The sequence below is a fragment of the Rutilus rutilus genome (genome assembly GCF_951802725.1).
Source record: "Rutilus rutilus genome assembly, chromosome: 4".
Lineage (NCBI taxonomy): Eukaryota > Metazoa > Chordata > Actinopteri > Cypriniformes > Leuciscidae > Rutilus > Rutilus rutilus.
Window position 1 is genome coordinate 14,568,900 of NC_140212.1, and position 22,250 is coordinate 14,591,149.

Below are 22,250 nucleotides of genomic sequence, written 5' to 3' on the forward strand. Positions count from 1 at the left end.
AGGGGCTCAGTAGCGCCACCTTTAGTCATAAATGGGGCGGTTAGTTTTATCAACAGCAACAAAACTTGGTATGTGTATTGTTCTCATCAAGACGGACAACTTTCTAATTGACATTAACCATCTCCGACCAACAGGAAGAGAGATATTTTGGTTTGAATGTGGATTTTCTGAAGAATTTTCTCTCCCTCTCTCTGTGTCTGTGTGTGTGTGAGGGGAGGGGGGGGATTTGACTATTGCTTTTATATTGTTAATCAAGGTTTCAGGGGCTTTTGGGGTCCTTAACATGCTCAAAAACTCTTGAAACTTTGCACACAGGTCAGAACCCACGGCCATCAGGGCCGGGCTGAAGCTGGTACCCGGGCGTGGCTGGGGGGCTCAACAGCGCCCCCTTGAACGGGGTTCTAAAACTTGATCCATATATCAAACACGCTCGCATGAATTAATATGAAACTCGGTACACATATAGATCTCATCGGGCCGAACAACTTTACCCCGGTCAAGTTTTACGCCAGCCCAACAGGAAGTCGGCTATTATGGGTTGTTTGGAAAACGCTTGCTGTGGAATGTGAAATACTCCTCCTAGAAAATTCACCGTGTCCCCTTCAAACTCGGTGTGCATGTAGTCAAGACTTTGAGGATGCTAAATTGCGGACGGATTTTTGATATCTCGAACGGTTTGGCTGTGGCGAGGAATCGAATTTATGGCGAGAAAAGAGAAACACGGAAGTGGAATAACTTCTGCATACATTAACTGATCTTGATGAAACTTCAGCAGTGTGTTCGTGGTAAGAGGCCGATCAGATGGATGTAGCTATTGTGAGTCAAAGTTATAGCGCCACCAACTGGCAGCAGGAAGTGTGTCACTTTCAACATGCTTTTGACAAAAGTGGGGGGGTTACTTTTAACTACAGTAAAGAAAAAATAGTTTGTATATTGTTCTCATCAAGCCGGACAACTTTCTAATTTACATTCAATAGCTCTGGCCATCAGGAAGTCAGATATTTTGGTCTGAATGTGAATTTTTTTGCAAAATCAGCCTCTGAATTTTTAGCCACTCCTCTTAAACTATTTATTTTATTCGTACCAAACTTTTTCAACATGATGAAACTACATTAAATATGCTAAATTGTGAATGGATAATAAATATCTCAAACGGTTTTGCTATGGCGAGGGATTAAAGTAAAAATCTTCTAAAAATGTAATTATATACCATTTATTTCTATATAAAAGTATACAAATATCACAACTAAACCCATTTTATTCTGTTTTTGCAATTCAAGAAGAATGAAAAAGTTAAAAACAGGCTATTTAGTGCTATTTGGTTCAACAAAAAAGCAAACATAGGGCTATACTGCCCTCTTGTGTCCAAAAGGACATCAAAATAGTATATAAAACTTTTTACCAGGTAGGCCAATATTGTATTTAAATATACATTTATTAGGTATGTGTCTGAGGATATTTTCCCACCGGTTAATCGATGTGTGACACGAGTGGGTGCTTTTAAATCGCTAATATAATAGTGAAAGAAAAATAATGATAATGTTGCACACACAAATCACACACATGTGGGAAAGAATGATGCTTTTAAACAACACTAAACCGCCATTAGGTGTCGCCAGGCATCCATCTTAATAAGCGAGTCATTGATTCATTCGTTCAAACGATTCGTTCGAATGAGTCGATCATGATTAAGACAGATGTTTATGGATTGATCATTCAATCTTTGAGTCAACCGATTCGTTAAAAATGCTGAATCGTTCAGTTATGAGAAAACACGTGATGCGTGATGGTTCTGCCGTGATCTTTGTTTAACTATTTTCGCTGCTGAAACAGAACAAAAACAGTCAACATTGCATCTAAAATGTAAGTGACTTAATTGTAACTGTTTATTAACCTGTTGTATGAAATCTAGGGGTGGGAGAAAAAATTGATTCTTAGATGCATCGCGATGCGGACGTGGACGATTCTGAATCGATTCACAAATGTCAAAAAATCGATTCTCTAAAAAAATATTTTTCTAATAACGTAATATTGACGGAATGCAAAAGGCGGAACTCTAAGCGGACGTGCGTGCAGTCTGTGGCGCGCACATAACAGAGAAGTTTCTTCTGCTCACCAAGGCTGCATTTATTTGATTAAAAATACAAACAAAAACAGTAATATTGTAAAATAGTATTCCAATTTAAAACAGCTGCTTTCTATTTTAATATATTTTAAACTGTTATTTATTCCTGTGATCAAAGCTGAGTTTTCAGCATCATTACTCCAGTCGTCACTGTCACATGATCCTTCAGAAATTATTCTAATATGATGATTGATGCTCAAGAAACATTCATTATTATTTTAAATGTCGAAAACAGTTGTGTACAGTCTTTGATGAATAGAAAGTTCAAAAGAACAGCATTTATCTGAAATCTAAAGCTTTTGTAACATTAAACACTACCGTTGAGAAGTTTGGGGTCAGTAATAATTTAAATTTAAATTTTGGGGGAAAGAAATAAAATAAATCAATACTTTTATTCATCGAGAATGAGTTAAACTGATCAAAAGTTACAGTACAGACATTTATAATGTTAAAAAAAATTTGTATTTGAAATAAATGCTGTTCTTTTGAACTTTACATTCATCAACGCATTTTGAAAAAAAATCTGTACACAACTGTTTTCAACATTGAAAATAATAATTAATATTTATTGACCATCAATCATCATATTAGAATGATTTCTGAAGGATCATGTGACACTGAAGACAGGAGTAATGATGCTGAAAACTCAGCTTTGATCACATAAATTACTTACAGTGTAAAATATTTTAAAATGGAAAACAGCTGTTTTAAATGGGAATAATATTTCACAATATTACTGTTTTTGTTTGTATTTTTAATCAAATAAATGCAGCCTTAGTGAGCAGAAGAGACTTCTCCTAAAAACATAAAAAATCTTCCTGACCCCAAACTTTTGAACGGTGTGTATATATATATATATATATATATATATATATATATATATATATATATATATATAAATATAGCTGCGAGCAGCGATGGAGGGCCAAAGCCGGCGGTACCGCCACCCCGGTGCCTTTAGGTAACTAAAGGCACCGGGGTTGCGGTGCCACCGGCTTGGGCCCGTAATCGCTGCTCGCAGCTATATTTTTTATTTATTGCCAATTTTTTTCATATAGACAATAAAGAGACATTTTAAACTACTGTAAATATTTAGTTTTTATTGTGAAGCTCTCAAAACTACGTTTTATTGTTTGTGATCTTATTAAATGTTTTTATTTTATTCATTTTTGTATAAAGCATAGTAAGCTACTGTGGCGCGCGCCAAGGAGTTTTAGAACATGCACGTGCTTGTCAGTTTGTTTGAAAAATAACCGTCGGTCGTCGTGCCCATAGACATCATATATGATGTCTATGGTCGTGCCATCGTCCTACATCAAATATAGCCTAGTATTTTACAGTCATTGAAATGTTACTAAACCTACATTTAAATTTCGTCGAGTGGCGATAAATATGTGACTTTTGCAGTTTAGTGTTTGTTTATAGCGAAATTGTTAGTTTAAAACAAGAACTACGACTATTAACGTTACCTGTTTCCGCTTAAGTATCACACAACTAAGAGAAACGTGTACTGAAGATGACTGGAAGCAGCGACATTCATGAAAATTATATCACATGTGTAAAGTGTGTATACCTGGACCGTTTAAGTAACGTTACCTGCTCAAAAACGAGTGCAGACTACAAACCTACCAGTGAGCGAGTGGACAACTCTGCAGCACAGACTGCTGCTGGTAAGTGTTTACTACACTTTATCCGATTTTTTTTAAGAGTCCTATGATGAATGCTTTTTATTATTAGTAGCCTACTATTTTTTTTTTATTCAATGCCACAAGAACAAGGTTTTACTGTAATCAGATTATCACATTATTAACATTAGCTGCCAAAAAACAAACAAAAAAAAAACAAACATTTATTTCAGTATAATTTAAAGTCATTTATAAAATGTGAAAAAATGTGGTTTGCAAAAAAGCCCATTTGTTTTATGATATTTTCCTGATAAAATAAATAACTGTATAACATGTTCTTTACATTCCAAATGATCATTCAGAAAATAAAAAAGCACATTAAATAATATCTATTACACTCCAGTTTTCTATTCATATCGATTTATAAAACTTTCCAAAATAATACTGTGTAGATATAATAATAATTATATATAAAAAAAAAAAAACAGATGCAAAATACTTTTCTTGTCCACAAAATTTGTATGAAATATTGAGTTTAAATCTTTCCAAAACGTGCGTAACAGGATAAATTCTATGAAGAATGTCTTAAGACAGTTCCTTAATTTTGTTATTGGTATAAAACTTAGCTTTGTCCCATGCAAATAAAGAAGAGCAAACAATCTTGCTGCAGGAAAAGACACAGAATTTCTTATAACCTTATTGCTACATTGATTTTATTTTTTCAATATCAACATTATCGATGCAAATATTTCCAGAAAGATTATTCATGTTGATTTCCACTGAACTAGTTCTTTAAAAGTAACACCACTCTTTGGAATTGCATCAAGAACAATAGCAAAGTCTCTTGGTTTAACCGGTAACTGAAATAAATCCAGTATATGATATTCAGTAGGCTAGGCCTATATGACAACATATCCATTGGAATTAACCAATACCTTACTAAAATATCCCCTTCACTGAACCAGAATAGTAATTTGTTTTTAAATAGTATGTCTTTGTTTTTCCATAAATAATTGTGTGGTGAGAAATATACCAATTTCTATGCTAGCAGGGCTTGCCTGTAAAAACTGGCCAATTTAACAGGGATTTTGTCAACAGAAAAATTACACTTCAACAAAAAGTGTAAACCCTATTAAATATATAATTAGGAAATAAGACCAAAGACTTTCTCTTGATAAACTCTATCAAACATTACATTTTGAAGAACACAGTCCTCAAGCCCCTCAGCTCTTTAGTGTTACAAATTACCTCCTTTTTTTAAAGGTGCATTGCGCAACTTTTCATGTTAAAAATACCCGTTTTCTAACCCATACATGCTTAAACAATTGCCTGATGGGCTGACTGAGCCCTTCTCTGATCACTGCGATTGCCTCTATAATCCTGTACAGTAAAATAAATAAGAGGGATTCGGGTCGGAATCTGAGACTGGGCGTGACGTCATGCGCGTTCACGGCACACTCATATGTCTGGCAGGTTTGTGTATGCGCCGACGCCGCCATTCTCCGTAGAAAATGGATTCTAAGAGAAGTTCATTAGAAGTTCAGAGAAGAGAAGTTTGTAGTTCATTTCAAACACCAACGCAAACTCCACGTAAGATAAAAAAAAGAGAACTTTTGTCTAGTGCAACCAAAAGGTCCAAATTGGAGTCAGACAGGCGTCGGGGTAAGACGAGAGTAAACATAGGGAAGGCTTTCAACAAATGTGGAGAGATCTCCGGTCTGCTCTAGGGCTCAAACGGGATCCTCAGTTGGCTTTTTTCTTGATAAAAAGGTAAGATATATCCCATTCTCTAATGTCTGATACGGCCAATAATGACAATAAATGACGATCCATAAAATGTGTAATGCTTTAGCGTAAGCTAGATAAATGTACAATCGGAATAGGTTTTACTAACTTACCATTGTCAGTGATCAGGTTCAGAATGATTGTGATATAAAATGCTGATATATAAGTTAGATACTTAGACACAAATTTTGAGCAAATTACTGCTTAATTACGATGTATTGCTATTGGAATATGCTACTTAGCTGATCAATAAAACAGGCTAAACCCCCGCAAATCTTCGGCGGATTAGCCTGTTTGGCTTTTATGGTAACGTCATAGTGCCACTTGATTGTTTATTACCTTGAGACATTTGGGTGTACTTTGTTGACCGACTGTGTATGGTATGGTATCATGATTACAATTTTGAGCTTTTACAAAGTTATAACTTATATTGTTCATGAACGTGTTTCCATAATAATAGTCATAAGTGGATACAGTAAACACATAGTTCAACATGGAGATAGATGGGAATAAAAAACGAAGTTTTCTACTACCCCCATTTTTTTCCCTCACACATAAGTGTGTTATTTACTCAATTGCCTTTCCTTTCACATATTTTAAATTACTTGCAGATTTAAAACTTTATTACCTCTGAAGACATTATGATTGTAAACAAAAGATTTGTGCGGCTGATGCTCCTTGGGTTATGACCAGCTCGAGCTCGTGCAAGCGTGCGTGTGCGTGTGGTCCGTGAGCGTGCACACCTCTGGTTGCAGTTTCGCTTGCCGCCAGAGGGGGCGTAGTTCTGCGAAAACTCAGACTCTTGCGCAATGCACCTTTAAGTATAATGTGGCCTTTTTCTCCAAATAAAGTCATAAAGTATCTTATCTAAATCCTTAATCACCATATGGAGGCACATCAAATGATAAAGTATGCATAACCTTCTGCCGAGATATGTTAAATATTCTCTATTTAGAGGAATTTTTGAGGGGAAACAATAGAGATTTATCTGAATTCATTTTAAAGCCTGAAACAGCAGTGAATGCGTCAATATGTCTAATTATTAGTGTTTTCTGAGTGAGCAGGAACTTACAACTGTTACGAACATCCCAACTCAGAACAAACTCCTGAATTAGCCAATGAATGTGCTTTCGTTTACCATGAACAGTCAAAAAGCATAGAGCAAAGGTCAATATTAAGCGACAATACAATTTGACAACACATTTGACTCTCATATCACCATTAGCATTAATTAATCCACCTGTTAGAGATTACCATCAACAGGCTGAAACATGACAACCATATATATATATTTATATATTTTAGTCTCTAAGATAGATAGAGTATATAAAAATTATTAAGCCAACTACAAACCACCGTAAATAGTCAAAGCAATATAAAATGTGGTGGTTTGTAGTTGGCTTAATAATTTTTATTTACTCTATCTATCTTTGTGACTAAATCTTTCAAATGCTGAATGTTGCTTTTAAACTGCAAGTGAATAAATTATATCAGGGTGCATTTGATTTAATAATCTGTTGATCTGAGATATAGAAATAATCCGAAATGTTGTTTAAATTTGCAAATAAATTGCTATCTGATGAAATATGTGCCAATTTGCATACATTTCCAGAACAGAAATATGAACTCTTTATAAAACCATGTTGAAAATTATTTCATTTTGTTAACATATTCAAGTTAAAAAGTTTTTACAGAGAGTCTTTTGGATATCTCTTTTTATCACTTCATACCAGATATATCAAGAGCCAGAAAAAAATTCACCTTGTTTTTAGGGAGATCATTTAATATAAACTAGGCTATATGAAAAAAGCAAAACCCTCAGTAAAACCCTTCATAATACAGATAGCAATACAACTGGAAAGTTTGATGTAAGTGCTTCTGAAATGGAGATTTCTGAAAATAAATAAATAATTGTTTTTAAGAAAAGGGCCTTTAAAGCCCAAAACCTCAAAGTTACCCAGTGCATGAAAAAACAATGGCTTTGCCTGAAGTGTCTTGCCTATACAAATACTCAGCCAATGTCATCACCAGTTTCTAGACAAATCACATCTTTTGGAAGTCCTGATCACGTCCTCACAAAAAAATTCAAGAACTAAATATTTGATTGACTCCAAACAAAATTACAATAAGAAATGTACATTTGCTGTGAAAAATTATTTCACGCATGCTTTGTCTTTTTTTACATTTTAAAATAAAATAAGAAGTGGGCTCACTTTTGTCTGTGGGCTACTGGGCTTGTTAGGGCTTCTCCTCCTTGTTTTATGAGAAATCTAGTAAAATAATCTAATCTACCACAATGTATGAGTCGATGCCTGTATAGTAAACCTTAAAAACCATTCAAAATGACAGATTTTGATCATATAGCCTATCATATAAAGTTATTTTCTGACCTACTTTTATTGACATTTTTTTCTTTCTGTTTAAAAAATAAGAAAAGGGAATGTAATGTTGATTTTTGTGAAGATATTTTATTGTCTTAAAAAATTATTAAAAAAAAATCCAACATAGAAAATATGTTGATTTTTGTGAAGAATAGAATCAAGAATATAATCAATCAACAGAATCTATTCTAATCAAGAATAGAATGTTGATTTTTGTGAAGATATTTTCTTGTCTTAAAAAATTATTTAAAAAACATCCAACATAGAAAATACAAAAAACATTCATTGAAATAAAAAATACAATAAACATCTACAGGCAAGTTCAACTTTCCCAGTGCTACAAAACATCATCATGTGCAAACATATTAAAATAGAGTTTAGAAAATAGACAGCTGTAGTGTAAAAAAACAAATTGGAAAATTCAAAAAGTATTAATCAAGTCTAATAAGTTAACAAATAATTTTGAGAACTAGGCCTATAGTGCATGTGCGTTTTTGAGAGTGATGCATAGAATGAATGATGCATGGCTTACACATTTCAGATTACAAAAGTCTCAGCCACGTCCGTGTCTTTGCAGCATTTTAATTTGTCCATGTTCAGGCAGAGCTTCTCTAGGTACCTCTGGAGCTCAAGGAGGTACAGGTAGTTGGAGGTAACGGGGAAGGCAGTTTCTTCTTTGTGCACTGGGGTCTCGGGGTTGGGCAGGGGGCATCCCTGTGAGATGGCCAGTCCCTCCAACGTGCTCAGGAGAGTTTCCAAGTCCACCTGGACCTGCTGTAGGTGCTGGGCTGGAGGCACTCGCAGCCTCAACTGCAGGTAGCTCAAGTGAACGAAAATAGAAGTGAGACCATCAATGGGGGTGTCAATGTCAGGGCCAAAATCAATCTCTGGAGAAATCTGGAAGTGCTGTGGAGACAGATTTAGATTTAGAGATTAATGTGCTGAATTGATGAATACGTTTAATTACCCACTGTGTCCAAGAGATGTCATATTACAATTGCAATACATAATTACATTTCATTTTCTTGTATATGTACAATGACAGTACAGAGCTTGACTTTAATTTCCCACTGTGCAAGTTAGTTTCTTTGTCCACAAAAGACAAAGTTACAGCTTGTGCTCATATGCTCCCAAAATGAAATGAGTTGAACTGAATGCCAAAAATAAAGCCCAATAAAGAAAGAAATTATTTTCTACTCATCGAATTATGAACTGCTCTAATTTGCCATTGCCATTCAAAAAATAGATTAATGAAACTATGAATTTACATCACTTCATGGAATATTAATCATGGAATTATCCCCTGGTTTCACAGACAGGGCTTAAGACTAGTCCTAGACTAAAATGTAAGTCTGAGCTGTTTCCACTGAAATAAACTTGCACTGACTGATCTTAAAAATATATCAGTGCCTTTTTAGTTTTAAGATGCACATCGGTAATGTTTTTTTCTAAGCATGTTTATAAAAATTACTTAAATGTCCTAATTGATCTATGGTCTAATCCTGGCTTAGTCTAAGCCCTGTCTGTGAAACCGGGCCATTATGTTTTAAATGGCTGAGAATTAAAACTCAAAAATATAAAAAAGCTTTAAGTCAAGCTACATGCTCCTGTTCCACTTATAGATCACCCAAAAATAACTTGAGTGTCATCATTTACTCACCCTCATGCTATTCCAAACTTGTATGACTTTCTTTCTATTGTGGAACACAAGAGAAATTTGTCTCAGAAAAGAAACTGCAAACTTAGTCATTGGTGGCCCACGTTTTATTGACCCGTGAAAAATCTTCTTTTGTGTTCCACAGAAAAATGAAAGGTTACAAGGATAACGGTTTGGAGCGACATGAAGTTGATTAAATCTCTGCAGAACATTTACCTCATCCTTGATTTTTTTAATTCTGCTGATGGTGGTTCGGGCCATGATTCGTATCCTGTCTTCTGTAACTGTGGGTCGGCTGATGCTAATAGACACCAGAGCTGCCATTGAGAGGCAAAAGATCAGGGAAGAATGCATCTTTCTGCAAAACAACAAATCATATTGTCATAAGTCACGTTTAATTGTATGCATTGTTAGAGTATCCAAACGTATCAAAAACTTTTAAATCAATACAGTTACCCTGTTTAGTACAGTAAAATAATGAATTAAATTGTTACAAGAATTAATATTTTATCAGTCTCATTGACATAAAGGTCATATTGGGATGTTTTATGTCCATGTGGACAAGAGTGTCTGTGTGAATGAGTGAATGCTTACCTCTGGTGTGTTGATGTGCATATTGAGAAACTCAAGCAGGACTCTCCCTTTTATAGCTGTGGATGATTGACTCATTGCCCCTGTGAATCACCCTGCGCCGGTCTGGTCTGGTTTGCCATAGTTTTGAAGACACCGTCCACTCGTTCTGGTCCGTGACATCGCACCCAGGGGCTCCAGGTAAGAACACTTCCAGTAAAGGATACTTCCAGTAAAGTGTCCATGTTTCAAGTGTTATTCTCTAAACAGAAGTTTCCACCCAAATATTTGTCTCTGTAAGTTGAATATATAGCCAGTAAACAAAATAATCTAGCATTTAAAACCTCAGCTGCATTTATCATGGTTTAAAGTCATTTATTGTAAAACGGTTGCATGGAAAGAATGTTTTTATACTGTAGTCTTTGTCGTGAACTACTTGAATTATACCTCCTGTTATAGAAAATGTTAGAAAACATTTTAGTAAACAGTCAACAAATGATGTATTGTTTTCTGTATTCACCCATTTATTTTTTTATAATGTGACCCTAAGTAGGACAAAGATTTTTCCCCCTATGGGAGTTCCTACATTTATACATGGGGAAAAAGAACTTGAAGGAAAAAGTACAACATTTAACTGCAATTTCAACTTAATATTTTGAGTGTACTGTATAAGTCACTAAATTATTTATCGTGGATAAAATGATGCACGATAATGACCACAAACATGAGAAACTGAAAAGGAAAAATCTCTTCTCTTGTTTCTCTTGGCATTTATGTAAAAGTGTTGTTACAAGGCCTAATTAAAATGCAGTGCTTGAGGAAAAACTAGGCTTTGTGAATTCCTTGTGTTGTAACCTTCAGAAATCGATCATATATAAATGTATCTCAGTAGAAAGGATGTGATACAATCACATGATTCGGACGTGCCTTGTTTACTTCCTACCTCATTCGGATGCAGAAAAAATCTCAGACAAGAATTCAGATTCAAGATTCAAATCATTAAACAAGGCGAAGATAATAAGAGCTGGTTTGCGTTGAGCACATTACAAATAAAAACTACAAATTATTTGGCACTTTGTCGCCTGGTAAATGTGTCAATGTTTTTTTTTTGTGTGGACATCATGATCATGATTCATGGTCAGAATGTGCTGTTTGTGACTCTGTATCATTTCATAAATACTTCATGACTTAGTTTTAAAAGATTCATGTTTATTACTTAGTGAGTGTTTTTGTATCACTACTTTTGAGCTAGCATGATTGCCGAAGGTCTCATGGCCAGTAGAGTTTTTTTGGGGGGATCTTCTTGGTGTAAGGCAAAACCTGACGAAGCATTTTATGAATTCTCTGGATGAAACTGGATTGCTGGCTGGAATGGTCTTACATTCCTTTATACTCTGAACTGTGTGTTCATGCTCATGCGTGTTTCCTGTCTCTCGTCTGTCTGAATACTTTTACTTGTTTGAATGAGTGTGTGTGTGTGTGTGTGTCAGTGATGTAATTCCCGAAGGCTTTCAGTGTAAGTTCCTGGAAATTATGTGCTTTGGATTTCATTGGCTTCACATTGCTTCAGCTGAATGTTGGTTGAAAGTTGTTTTACTTTTCTAGAGATGAGCAAAGACTTGACGGTGGATATCTACAGCCGAATAGAATACTGTGTAGTTGCTATCTGAACTTTCTTAATCTAAAGGTAGTGTATGTGCTGATAGTCGCAGATGGCTTTCAGTTCTGCATGACACAATTGAATAATGAGTGTATTGTCTTACATATAGCCTATGTTACACACCCAGTAAATTGTATGTAGTAAGTGAAATTGTATAGCCTATTCTGTTGTTACTGTAAAAGTAGATAGTTATAAGTAGATTCAACAGTTTGTTTGTATGTTAATTATTAGTGTTCTGACAGAAGCAGACCTGAAGTAAACTTGTTAACATTAGTAACCCAATGAAACCACTGTTTTCTTCCCTTTGTTGGCATATTTCCTTCTTTTTTTTTTCAATATTTTGTCATTTAAAATTGGTAAAAGTTCAAGATACTTCATCAATATTTTTTATTTGTTTTCATGGAAAAGAAAGACTATTATACAGTTTTAATTCATACTTCTGTTAAACGAAGAAATAATGTAGTCATATTTTAGGAGTACAGAGATGACCTCAAGGCAACCAAACATGGACCAAAAGTCACACAAGTCCAGTTTTGATTCTATGGGCTCTTAATGCGACTAGTCTGGACCCTGTGTGATTCAGCCGGTAATCTCCCACAGAAAACAGTGACATGACAGTTTTTTTTGCCAAACAAAAGGCTTTGGGTCAGTCCCAGCACTCTTACCGTAAACCCTAATTGGTTTTGTTTGTCGCAATATACTTATTTTCTATTCAGATATAACTTTTCTATTCTGTCTACAGAGTTACATGTCAACTGTTTTGTCTTTTTAGCTTTGTTACTGAGCAAATAATTTAATACGTTAAAGGTAATTCATGTTTTAATCACAAACTCATTGGCACACCCACTCAGACTCACACATAAACGCATACCATGTGCTTTTAGAGTCTGTGTGTGTGTGATAACGAGGAATTAAGATCCAGCTCTGGTCTTTTGTTTTCACTTACCGGTAGTCCATTTGGCCTCTTCGTGCTCAGACACTGTCGGTTTGATCACACATTAACACGCTACATTGAGATCCAGTAATGTGTGAGAGATGGAAGCAACGGATGTGATACACTTTTGTTGGACCTGAAATACAGAATGCTGTGTACATGGACATGCAAGCGTTTCCGATTAAACATAAAACAAATTCATTATTGTGTCTCATGATCTTAAACATTTTGATTTGTGCAAAAAAAATTGGTTGGTTTTGTAGACAAATGTGCCTACATATTGATTCACTTACAAAACAAACAGTTTATGCACATGTTCAACTCTGGCTGACATTTGACATCACTGAGTGACTGATGGTAATAAAGTGTTCTTCCCGTAAATAGACAGTTCATTAAACCTCTGCTTGTTTTTTTTTTCTTTTGAATTTTAATGTGACGCATATTCACTTCCTGTCCCTTTCCTCAATTTACTGTCAGAGGTTAGAGTTTAATCCCAGATATCCAAATCCGACTGCAGTTCAGGAGGCTGACACAGATTTATAGCATCATTCATAAAAGCCTGAGGATTTGAATCATTTGTCACAGCTTCCTTTGGTCATCATTACTGTGCAAATAAACCGTCAAGAACATGAGCCAGCAAAAACAGTGGGAAAATACAGCAATTTCCTGTATTTAATAGTCTGGTAGATATGCTTTAATGAGGTGAAATAGAAGAAAATGGAATCATTAGAAAGGTATTCATATAAAATCCACTGGTGCATGTTTCCTCCTCCTTGGGTGTTTTCTACAACAGCAAGTGTTCATTATGTCATTGAGGTGAGGATAAATGGTGGAATAATTCATGAGAATGTTACATTTGGTTTTTATTAAATCATGTGGTCTTGTGGGTCCATGTGAGAGTCTGTTTATGGGGTTGGTCTGATTCTGCTCAGTCAGCTTGGATACGATTATCCTATGACTTGCACTTTGTCCAGGATTTCCATCTGTTTATGATTAAATGATTGACACAGAGAAATATTTCTACGTAATTTCCAAATCTGTGCCTAGCACTAATTGTTCAGACTCGATTCCAGTCTGCTTTTGTCCTAACCAAACTTTTCAAAACTGTTCTGTTTGGGGTGGAGGGGTGAAGGATGTGTCTTATCTGGAAATCATGTGCTGCACGAAGGCAGGATATGTAAAACTCTCCAAATATGGACACCCATGTCTATGTGATACGGTATGAAGGATGCAACCTGTTATGAATAGCAAAGAATAATCACAGTGAAACTGGGTTTATTAAAGTGGCCCTATATGTTTTTTTTTTAATATTCCCTTTCATGCAGTGTGTTATATAGCTGTTTGTGAATGTTAACTTTGTGCAAAGTTGTAAAATCGATAAATAAAGTTATTGTCTCAAAAGAAAGAATCGACTCTGAACCACCCAAACAAGTCGTTTGTAATTCGAATCCCACCGCGTTACGGTTCTACGTCACTAGAAAATAAATTTTCATAATGCCCGCCTATGTTGCACGTTGTCCGTCCGCGAACAACTTGTCCCGCCTTCAAACACGTCATTTTCAGAGTTCAGAGCAGGATTCGCAAAACACTTGCTCTGGAAAGATGGGTCAGTACCCAGTTTTTTTGGACCAGCTTGCTTCTCAGAATCACAACCTGTAAGTATGAATAATTATTGATGTATACATTTTTTACGGAGTGTTCAAACTAGGTAGGTTTGTGTTAGCTTAAGTTTCCGGCTAACCGGCTAACTCACGTTATTACATCTTACTGAAATAATTTTGGAAATCAGCTGTGGCTACTATTCCCTAAAACTGTATCTATTAATGCAGATTGTCTGTTGTTCTTACTACTTTGAGTAAAGATAAAGGTTTGTTTTGCAAACTTTAATGTTACATCAGTCATTCACGTTAGCGCTCGGCTGTTATTAATACAGTTCCCGCATGTGCACCGCAATAAATTAGAAATATAGTTAGATGATGGACATACACTTGTTAATACTGATGGTGAGGAATTACATTTGCAACATCTCATAATGTACCTCAAACTGAGTAATGTATCACTGAGAAATGTCCTGCTCAGGTCATCCTTGCGATGGAGGTTCGGGTTGAATAACTAGCTCTTTCAATGCTTCATCATCTGACTCACGCTCGGATTGATATGGTAAAATTGACGCCATTGTTACTGTCTTTACAGTGTGTTCAATTGTCCAGGACTGAGGAAGTCCCTTGAGCTGAAGTTTAGTTATGATGATAGGGTTTAGCTTCCAGCAAGCACGGTGGGCCAATCGCAACAAACTGGGCCACCTGGCCAATCAGAGAAGAGCAGAGAAAGGAGGGATTTAGAGAGACTCATTCATATGATGAGTCGTTTGAGAATCATTGAAAAAATGTGGTGATGTGCAATGTATGAGAAATGAGAAAATGTAATTGTTTTTTGACCTAGGAGACCTTCAAAACAAGATTAGGAACCTTTAAAATAGCATAATAGGGGCACTTTTATTCCAAATGCATTCTTTTTCACAAAGTAGTTGAGTGCTAAACAAAGGCTCATAGTGTGATTGCATGTACTGATTTCATCAAGCGTGGTCACCTCCATAGCATTTGAAAAATATCACTGCATTGCACTGCTCCAGAAAAGCTCATGAATAGGTCAGCAAATATACAAATTGTATATTTGTTGCCATGCTATTTGTTTTGGCAGACTGTGTTTGTCTATTCTTGTGAAGATCAGATCACATTTTATGATCAGTGTCTGCAGAAAACTGTACATCATTTTCTGTACATAATAGAACTGAGCCTGGAGAGCTATGCAAAGTGCTGTACAAGTAAAATGTATTTAAATAAATAGAAATGGAATCAAAGTCAACTCTCTACTCTTAGATCAAACTATATATATATATTTTTACCTTGTTCTTTGATTATTTGAGCATAAAAGTTTAGTGTATTTCAGCCATTTGTTTCATTTTAAAAAACTCTTTATGATAGGCAAAACCGCACTGTTTGATGAGAAGAGAAATTATTATAACTTGGAGGATAAAAAAAGAAGCACTCCCTCAACTCTTGCGGTCTGTTTCTCTTGAACTGAGTGAAAGCGCACTGCTCAATTTGACCTGTAGGAGGTTTCACTGAGTCAAGTTTCAAATGCAAGAGAGAAACCAGAAGATCAGGGTAAATACAAATGAGTCAAAAGAAGGGGAGGGAATAGTTGAACAGTTAGAAAGGATATTCCCTTATAAAAAAGAAAATGTAAATTGAATTGTCCAGTATGTACTCAATGCTTCTCCATTTTTGTTCATAAGAAGCAGGATATAAGAGTGCAGTTATGCAGTGTGCAGTTATATAAGCATAACAGTTATGAGTGCAAAATTCCATATTGTACAGTATTTGATTAGCGTTCCAGTTTCTACTTGCAACCTTTGCATCACGTTTTATTCATTTATTTCATGCAAGTCCACTCAGCTAGAGAGAGATACGCATGCAGGAAAGATTCACACAACACTGAAATGCACCAAACATCAATATTTTAATTGCAACTTTTGGTTACATTTAAAACCTTTCTAACAAAATACCATTAATAAGGAATAATTAAATAATTGATTAAAATAAAACCTTTATTAGCAAATTCAAAACTCCTAACAAAGTCTATAATAGTGGCTTCATTAGGTCCGTTACAACATGGAGACCCAAAAAAAGTGGTTCCACAACAGTGGAGCACTGCTCTATTTCCCAGGGCTAAATGGTGACACAAATTGTGTGCCATGTTTTTGAATCATAATTCAAATGGACTAACCCCATCTCCAATATGAGGGTCACACCGTCATTAGTATAGGAAGGATTGTGCGTTTATTAAAAAAAGGAAAAGAAATAAGAAATACTTTGAATAATAAGATTACATTCTCTAAGTTCTCAGTTTGATGTAATATCATAAACCTTATCTTTACAAAGAAAATTCTGCTTAACAGAGACTTGATACATATATTTATTAAGTCTTTATTTGGGTGAGCCTCATTTAAACAGTCTGTCAAGCATATGGTCTCCCTTTTTGTAAAGTGCATGATCTCCAAGAGAAGAACGGAAACAACAGAAAGGCCTGCGGACAGTAGAGTCACGTGGCAAAAGCACTCAGCTGGTGTCCCGGTGAATGGGCAGGAAGTTATGGGGATAAATGCTCTTGGCAAAAAATAAATGTCAGATTTTTTTTTTTTTTTGCATAGACCCACAAACAATAAAATGCAACTGAAAAAAACAATACATATGTAATAAATTGTATATATTAATGTACTGTTTCATGTTTAAGAAACTAGTGCAGTATTGACCAATATTGATGGAATGATCCTTTTTATTAAACTTTTTGAGATGGATCTTTTGAGAAATAAAACAGGCCTTATAGTTTGAATTGATTTCTTACATCTTGCAATTACACATTAATATAATCTAACTCAGCAGTATCAGTTACTCCGGCCAACAAGTAAAAGTTAAGATCTGGTTGTTTTCAGATTGAAGTTGCTAAATGCATCACAGTTCATCTTGTGCGACACATTTGTGGCGAGGGCTTTGCCTTCATTTCTGCACAGATGTAGGTTCTGTTTCAGTTCTCCTTCACCTACTGTGTTTTTTTTGTTTATTTGATACAGGATTTTGGTTTATTTTAGGAAGTCAAATTATATTAAAACGTACAAGGTCTGTAAATCTTCCACAGCAAAATGTGTTGTTGAATCTATGCAAAATACTGTACCATGATGGTTATGGCTGGTTTAGAAATGCTTAGCTTTTAAATGCTTTTAATGGTGCTCAATTACACAGAATGAGCTTCTTGCGCTCTTTGATTGTATTCTGTCCAGCCTAAATTGCCAAAAATGTTTGTTTCTGTGGATCGGTTGTTGCGTTTATGACGTACAGCCTAAACTTCACGCGTCACAGGTTAGTCCACTTAAACCAACTACGCTCCTCGTTCTCGCGCATAGTGTAAGAAACCCATTCCTGCACCCCATATTTGCGCAAGTTCAAGTATAATTTCACCTGTGAAAATCTGCCAAAATGCACCCCGAAACCGTCACGTGTCAGATGTAACGCCCTTTCATCCGATCCTTTCTATAGTATTGTATCTCAGCATTGTATTCTGCGTCTTATTTGTTACCGGGCCAAATATGGTTGGGGTCCAGCGGAGTAGATGAAGTAGGCATCCGTTAGGCTTACCTCACTAAATGCGTCATATGTGTAAAAGTGTCGCGCTCCCATGCGCGCTCTCCTCCCTTTTCTGATTGCGCCTCTGCCACAGTTCCTTATAACGACTTTAGTGGGGGGTTTTGTCGCCCAAATCAACCACCAAAATCTAATGGGCCTTTATCCAATCATTTTAACCTGTGTTTATCTCCATGTTCACATTGTATGTAAATGACCATCACTGAGGAATGAAACACTATATACGTGCATATGGAGAAACGCAAAGACAAACGTACGGCTGATGTAGTGTAAGGGCTTTGCCTTAATTTCTGCACAGGTTCTGTTTCACTTCTCCTTCAGCTATACTGTGTTTTTTGTTTATTTGATACAGGATTTGGGTTTATTTTAGATAGGAAGTCAAATTATATAAAAAAGTACAAGGTCTGTAAATCTTCCACAGCAAAATGTGTTGTTGAATCTATGCAAAATACTGTACCATGATGGTTATGGCGGGTTTAGAAATGCTTAGCTTTTAAATGTGAATAGATTTTTGAGTGTGTTATGCAAAAAGGGCAGTTTTTTCAGTAATCTGGCGTTTGATGGAAATTTTGAGAGCTTGATATATCTGTTAAGATGATGTGGTCCTCTGCAGATACTTTTTGGGGTAAGGGCTTCCTGGCTACTGGTTCAAGGAACAGCAAGCCCAGACCGCAAAAAGACCTGAAAAGGACAAGACAGGGACCTGGAAATCAGCTTCGTATATCTGAACAGAGAAAAGGAGAGAGGGAAAGGGAGGGAGAGAGAATGAAATGTGAATGTCAGCCTTCTTTCATTAAGAAATTATTTCTTAAAAACAATAATGAACACACACATATTTATCCGTCTCAAATAGGTTAACAGTTTGAAACCAGGAACGGCTTTAATTTAAACTACTACAATTACACAATGTAAATGATTCAATTACACAGAATGAGCACCATTACTTGACTGTTTCTTGCGCTCTTTGATTGTCCAGCCTAAATTACCAAAAATGTATGTTTCTGTGCATCGGTTGTTGCGTTTATGACGTGCAGCCTAAACTTCACGCGTCACAGGTTAGTCCACTTAACTACGCTCCTCGTTCTCGCGCATAGTGTAAGAAACCCATTCCTGCACCCCATATTTGCGCAAGTTCAAGCATAATTTCACCTGTGAAAATCTGCCAAAATGCACCCCGAAACTGTCTTGTGTCAGATGTGAAACGCCCTTTCATCCGATCCTTTCTATAGCATTGTATTCTGCGTCTTATTTGTTACTGGGCCAAAGATGGTTGGGGTCCAGCGGAGTAGATGACGTAGGCATCCGTTAGGCTTACCTCACTAAATGCGTCATATGTGTAAAAGTGTCGCTCTCCCATGCGCGCTCTCCTCCCTTTTCTGATTGCGCCTCTGCCACAGTTCCGTTTAACGACTTTAGCGGGTTTTTTAGTCGCCCAAATCAACCACCAAAATCTAATGGGCCTTTATCCAATCATTTTTAACCCGTGTTTATCTCCATGTTCACACTGTGTGTAAATGACCATCACTGAGAAATGAAACACATACGTGCATTTTGAGTAACGCAAAGACAAACGTACTGGCATGGCTGATGTGGTGTATTCGGGCTGATTGAAGGAGGCGTGTTAATTAAACGGTTGCTGTCCGTTGTGCTGAATGGGCTGCTGTCCACGGTGCTGAAACCCACCCGCCGCGGTGAACGCCCTGTGCTGCACACACCCACAGTTTGTGGAAGAGATGGGGAAAAGAAGGGGGTTTCGTCACACCGATGATACAAACACAGGTGCTTGTAATCTGAAACATAAAATTTAACTTATTCAAATATGACTTTCCACAAGAGAATATTTAAATCACTTTTTTTTTTTTTTGATTGGGTGTCTTTCAATACCCCTCTTTCTCTGTGTGTATAAGTGTAGTTGTTTTAGGGGTGTGAGCATGTGTGTAACATTTCTCTTTTATTGCGAGGGTGTTTGCTTCCCATGTATGTTTGTAAGAAGGTTTCAATGGTTACATTTAATCAAGTATGTTGCACAAAACAGGAATGTTTATAATACAATCCTTATAGTACTTGTTGCTAATGCTTTTGCGCTACCCTAGTCGGTTTGGTGTAACGTTAGTACCGGACGAAAATCATGTTCGTGTTTATGGAAGTGGATATGACTGACTAATTATTTCAGTTCTATAGCCTACATGCCACTGTCCCACACCTTTAGCTGTTTTATAAAGCACATAAAAGCATTTACGAATCGGGCGGTTAACATATTGCGTGTTTGCGTTGTATTTTCCTATGCATACTCGCAGGCGCCTGTTCCACACCACATTCAGTCACGAGTCAGCATTTGAAAAACGCAATTAAATAATTGGAAGCAATTTCAGACGATTTCAAGCGAAGATAAGTAAGCACTACGAAATGATTCACGTTTCAACAGTTGTAATAGCTCTAAATGGGTTTTAAAAGCGCGCAAAGGGACGCAGGGCGAAGCACGCGCGTTATAGCTCATTTATAGGCGCTTATAACCCGCTCCATAGAAACCATCTGAAACAGGGTGTTTTCTGCATGTGTTGAGTTTACAGATGAAGACAGAACATATATCAGACTGTCTTTTAGAAAGTCAGAAATACATTACCAATGCTTCTACCAAGCCCCATTAAAGGGGACGACACAAGGCAACGCGGATTCGTGAGCGTTAAAAGAAAATACATGTCAGACTTACCGTGTGAGCGATGCTTCAAGGAAGACGAGATCTCTTTTTTTTTTCTTTTTTTTTTGTAATAATAATTCCAATAGATTCGAATGTGCTCCACTCACATTGATCTTTAATGTTTTCAAATTACACTCTGATGTTTTAATACATTTTAAACTAATCCATTTTGTCCTTTCCGCGTTTCTGGAAAATACTGCAAAATCTAATGGAAGCGCTCAATTCCTCCAGTCTGCTGTTGACCTGCATTGACGTCATTGCGTCATTAGGTTTCCCCTGGAAACACAGGCGTTCCAAAAATAGTAACACATTAATTCAACTCTGGCTGAGGGTTGGCGCAAGCGACTATTTGTATCAATCCATAATATTCTGATTCGCTCCCTCCCCCTACATTGTCTTCTTCTTTTTATTATGTTTCCTCTTTTCTTCTTCAGAGAGTGTAAAGCTCGCAAGGACGAGTGGCGCACGAGCAGGTACGACTTTACGACTATTTTAAGGAGCGGGCAAGGTTACATAAATATCAAAGTGAGGGACAGAGCAGAGGAGAGTTGTTCTCCGGGTTGTTTTATTCCCGCCCGCAATCAAAAAATGGTAGTAAGAGCAGAAACAGCGCCACGAGGACAAAAATAGAAAGTGCCGAGCGCGAGCAGTCATCTGTCTGGAGAGCTCGTGAGTCCTCGCGTGTTTAGTGGGGAGCTCTACCATAGAAAGCGTACAAAAAAGAAGAAATAGTGCCTCTGTCGTAGTTGTTTTAAGTGCTACATGCATATGTACATGCACATGTTATAATTTCTTCTGCTAACAAACACTTGATTTGGAAATATTTATCGGGTTTGCAATGGTTTTATCACCATTACATACCTCTCCATAGCAGCGACCGATAGGCAGCCATAGGGTGAAGCAGCCATTCACTCATTCCCTATTCATTCATTCATTCACCCATTCAGCTCCAATGTAACGCATATTTGATGATATCGATGTGGATTCACATAAAACCGGAAATAAAATCTTTTTTTATTTTTTATTTTTTTAATCAATGACCGAAACCTAGTAGGCAGCACGTGAGCGCTATGTGCCGCACCACGACCAAAAAACGCCAACATCAACCATGTGCTCCGCACGAAGCATTAATTAATTAATGAAATGCATCGGCCACTCCCTTTATGAAATGGTATCCTTCACTGTGTCTACGTGTTGATGCTTACAGAAGCTTGCTTATGCCTGTGAGCGTTGTGTATAAATGTGAAGAATCTGCTCCTCACACTCAGGTTCTAGCTGAGCATTAAATGGCACTAATTGTGTTTATATATATTTATTTTGGGGAAGGGGAACCAAGGCTAACCAAAATGTGATCCATTGATATGCTACCTGAGCATACTGATTGTTCAAGTAAAGTCAAATGTATTTGTGTAGTGCTTTTCACAATGCACATTGTCTCAAAGTAGCTTTACAAAAATGAATGATGTTAATGTTTATAATACTAATATCTTCATGTCTTATAGCCCTATTTAGCAGATTAGATCTGGGCTTAGATTTTGTGAAGATAATCAAGCAGTTGCGATTTGATCTTCTGTTGTAGGCAATATTACAAATGTTTCCAGTTTTAAAATACAC

The 22,250-nt window shown here is 36.5% G+C and overlaps 1 protein-coding gene and 1 long non-coding RNA gene across 2 annotated transcripts; both read right to left on the reverse strand.

Moving 5' to 3' along the window:
• Window positions 1-8,186: 8,186 nt before the first annotated feature.
• On the reverse strand, window positions 8,187-10,179 carry lepb (leptin b). Its single transcript, XM_084408378.1, has 3 exons — window positions 10,168-10,179; window positions 9,790-9,931; window positions 8,187-8,822 (listed from the first exon to the last, which is right to left on the reverse strand). The coding sequence occupies exons 2-3, from the start codon at window positions 9,925-9,927 to the stop codon at window positions 8,454-8,456; spliced, it is 507 nt and encodes a 168-aa protein (XP_084264504.1). The 5' UTR covers window positions 9,928-9,931; window positions 10,168-10,179; the 3' UTR covers window positions 8,187-8,453.
• A 6,072-nt stretch (window positions 10,180-16,251) lies between these two features.
• LOC311289187 lies at window positions 16,252-21,277 on the reverse strand. Its single transcript, XR_014627074.1, has 3 exons — window positions 20,649-21,277; window positions 19,515-19,728; window positions 16,252-18,662 (listed from the first exon to the last, which is right to left on the reverse strand). It is a non-coding gene; the product is annotated as an uncharacterized lncRNA (long non-coding RNA).
• Between the last annotated feature and the right edge of the window lie 973 nt (window positions 21,278-22,250).

Bases quoted from the DNA above. Each gene is read 5' to 3' on its own strand.
- lepb (XM_084408378.1), bottom strand. From the start codon at position 9,927: ATGCATTCTTCCCTGATCTTTTGCCTCTCAATGGCAGCTCTGGTGTCT. The intron at 8,823-9,789 runs GTAAATGTTCTG...CTGTCTCCACAG, and splicing joins TTAAAAAAATCAAGGATGAG to CACTTCCAGATTTCTCCAGA.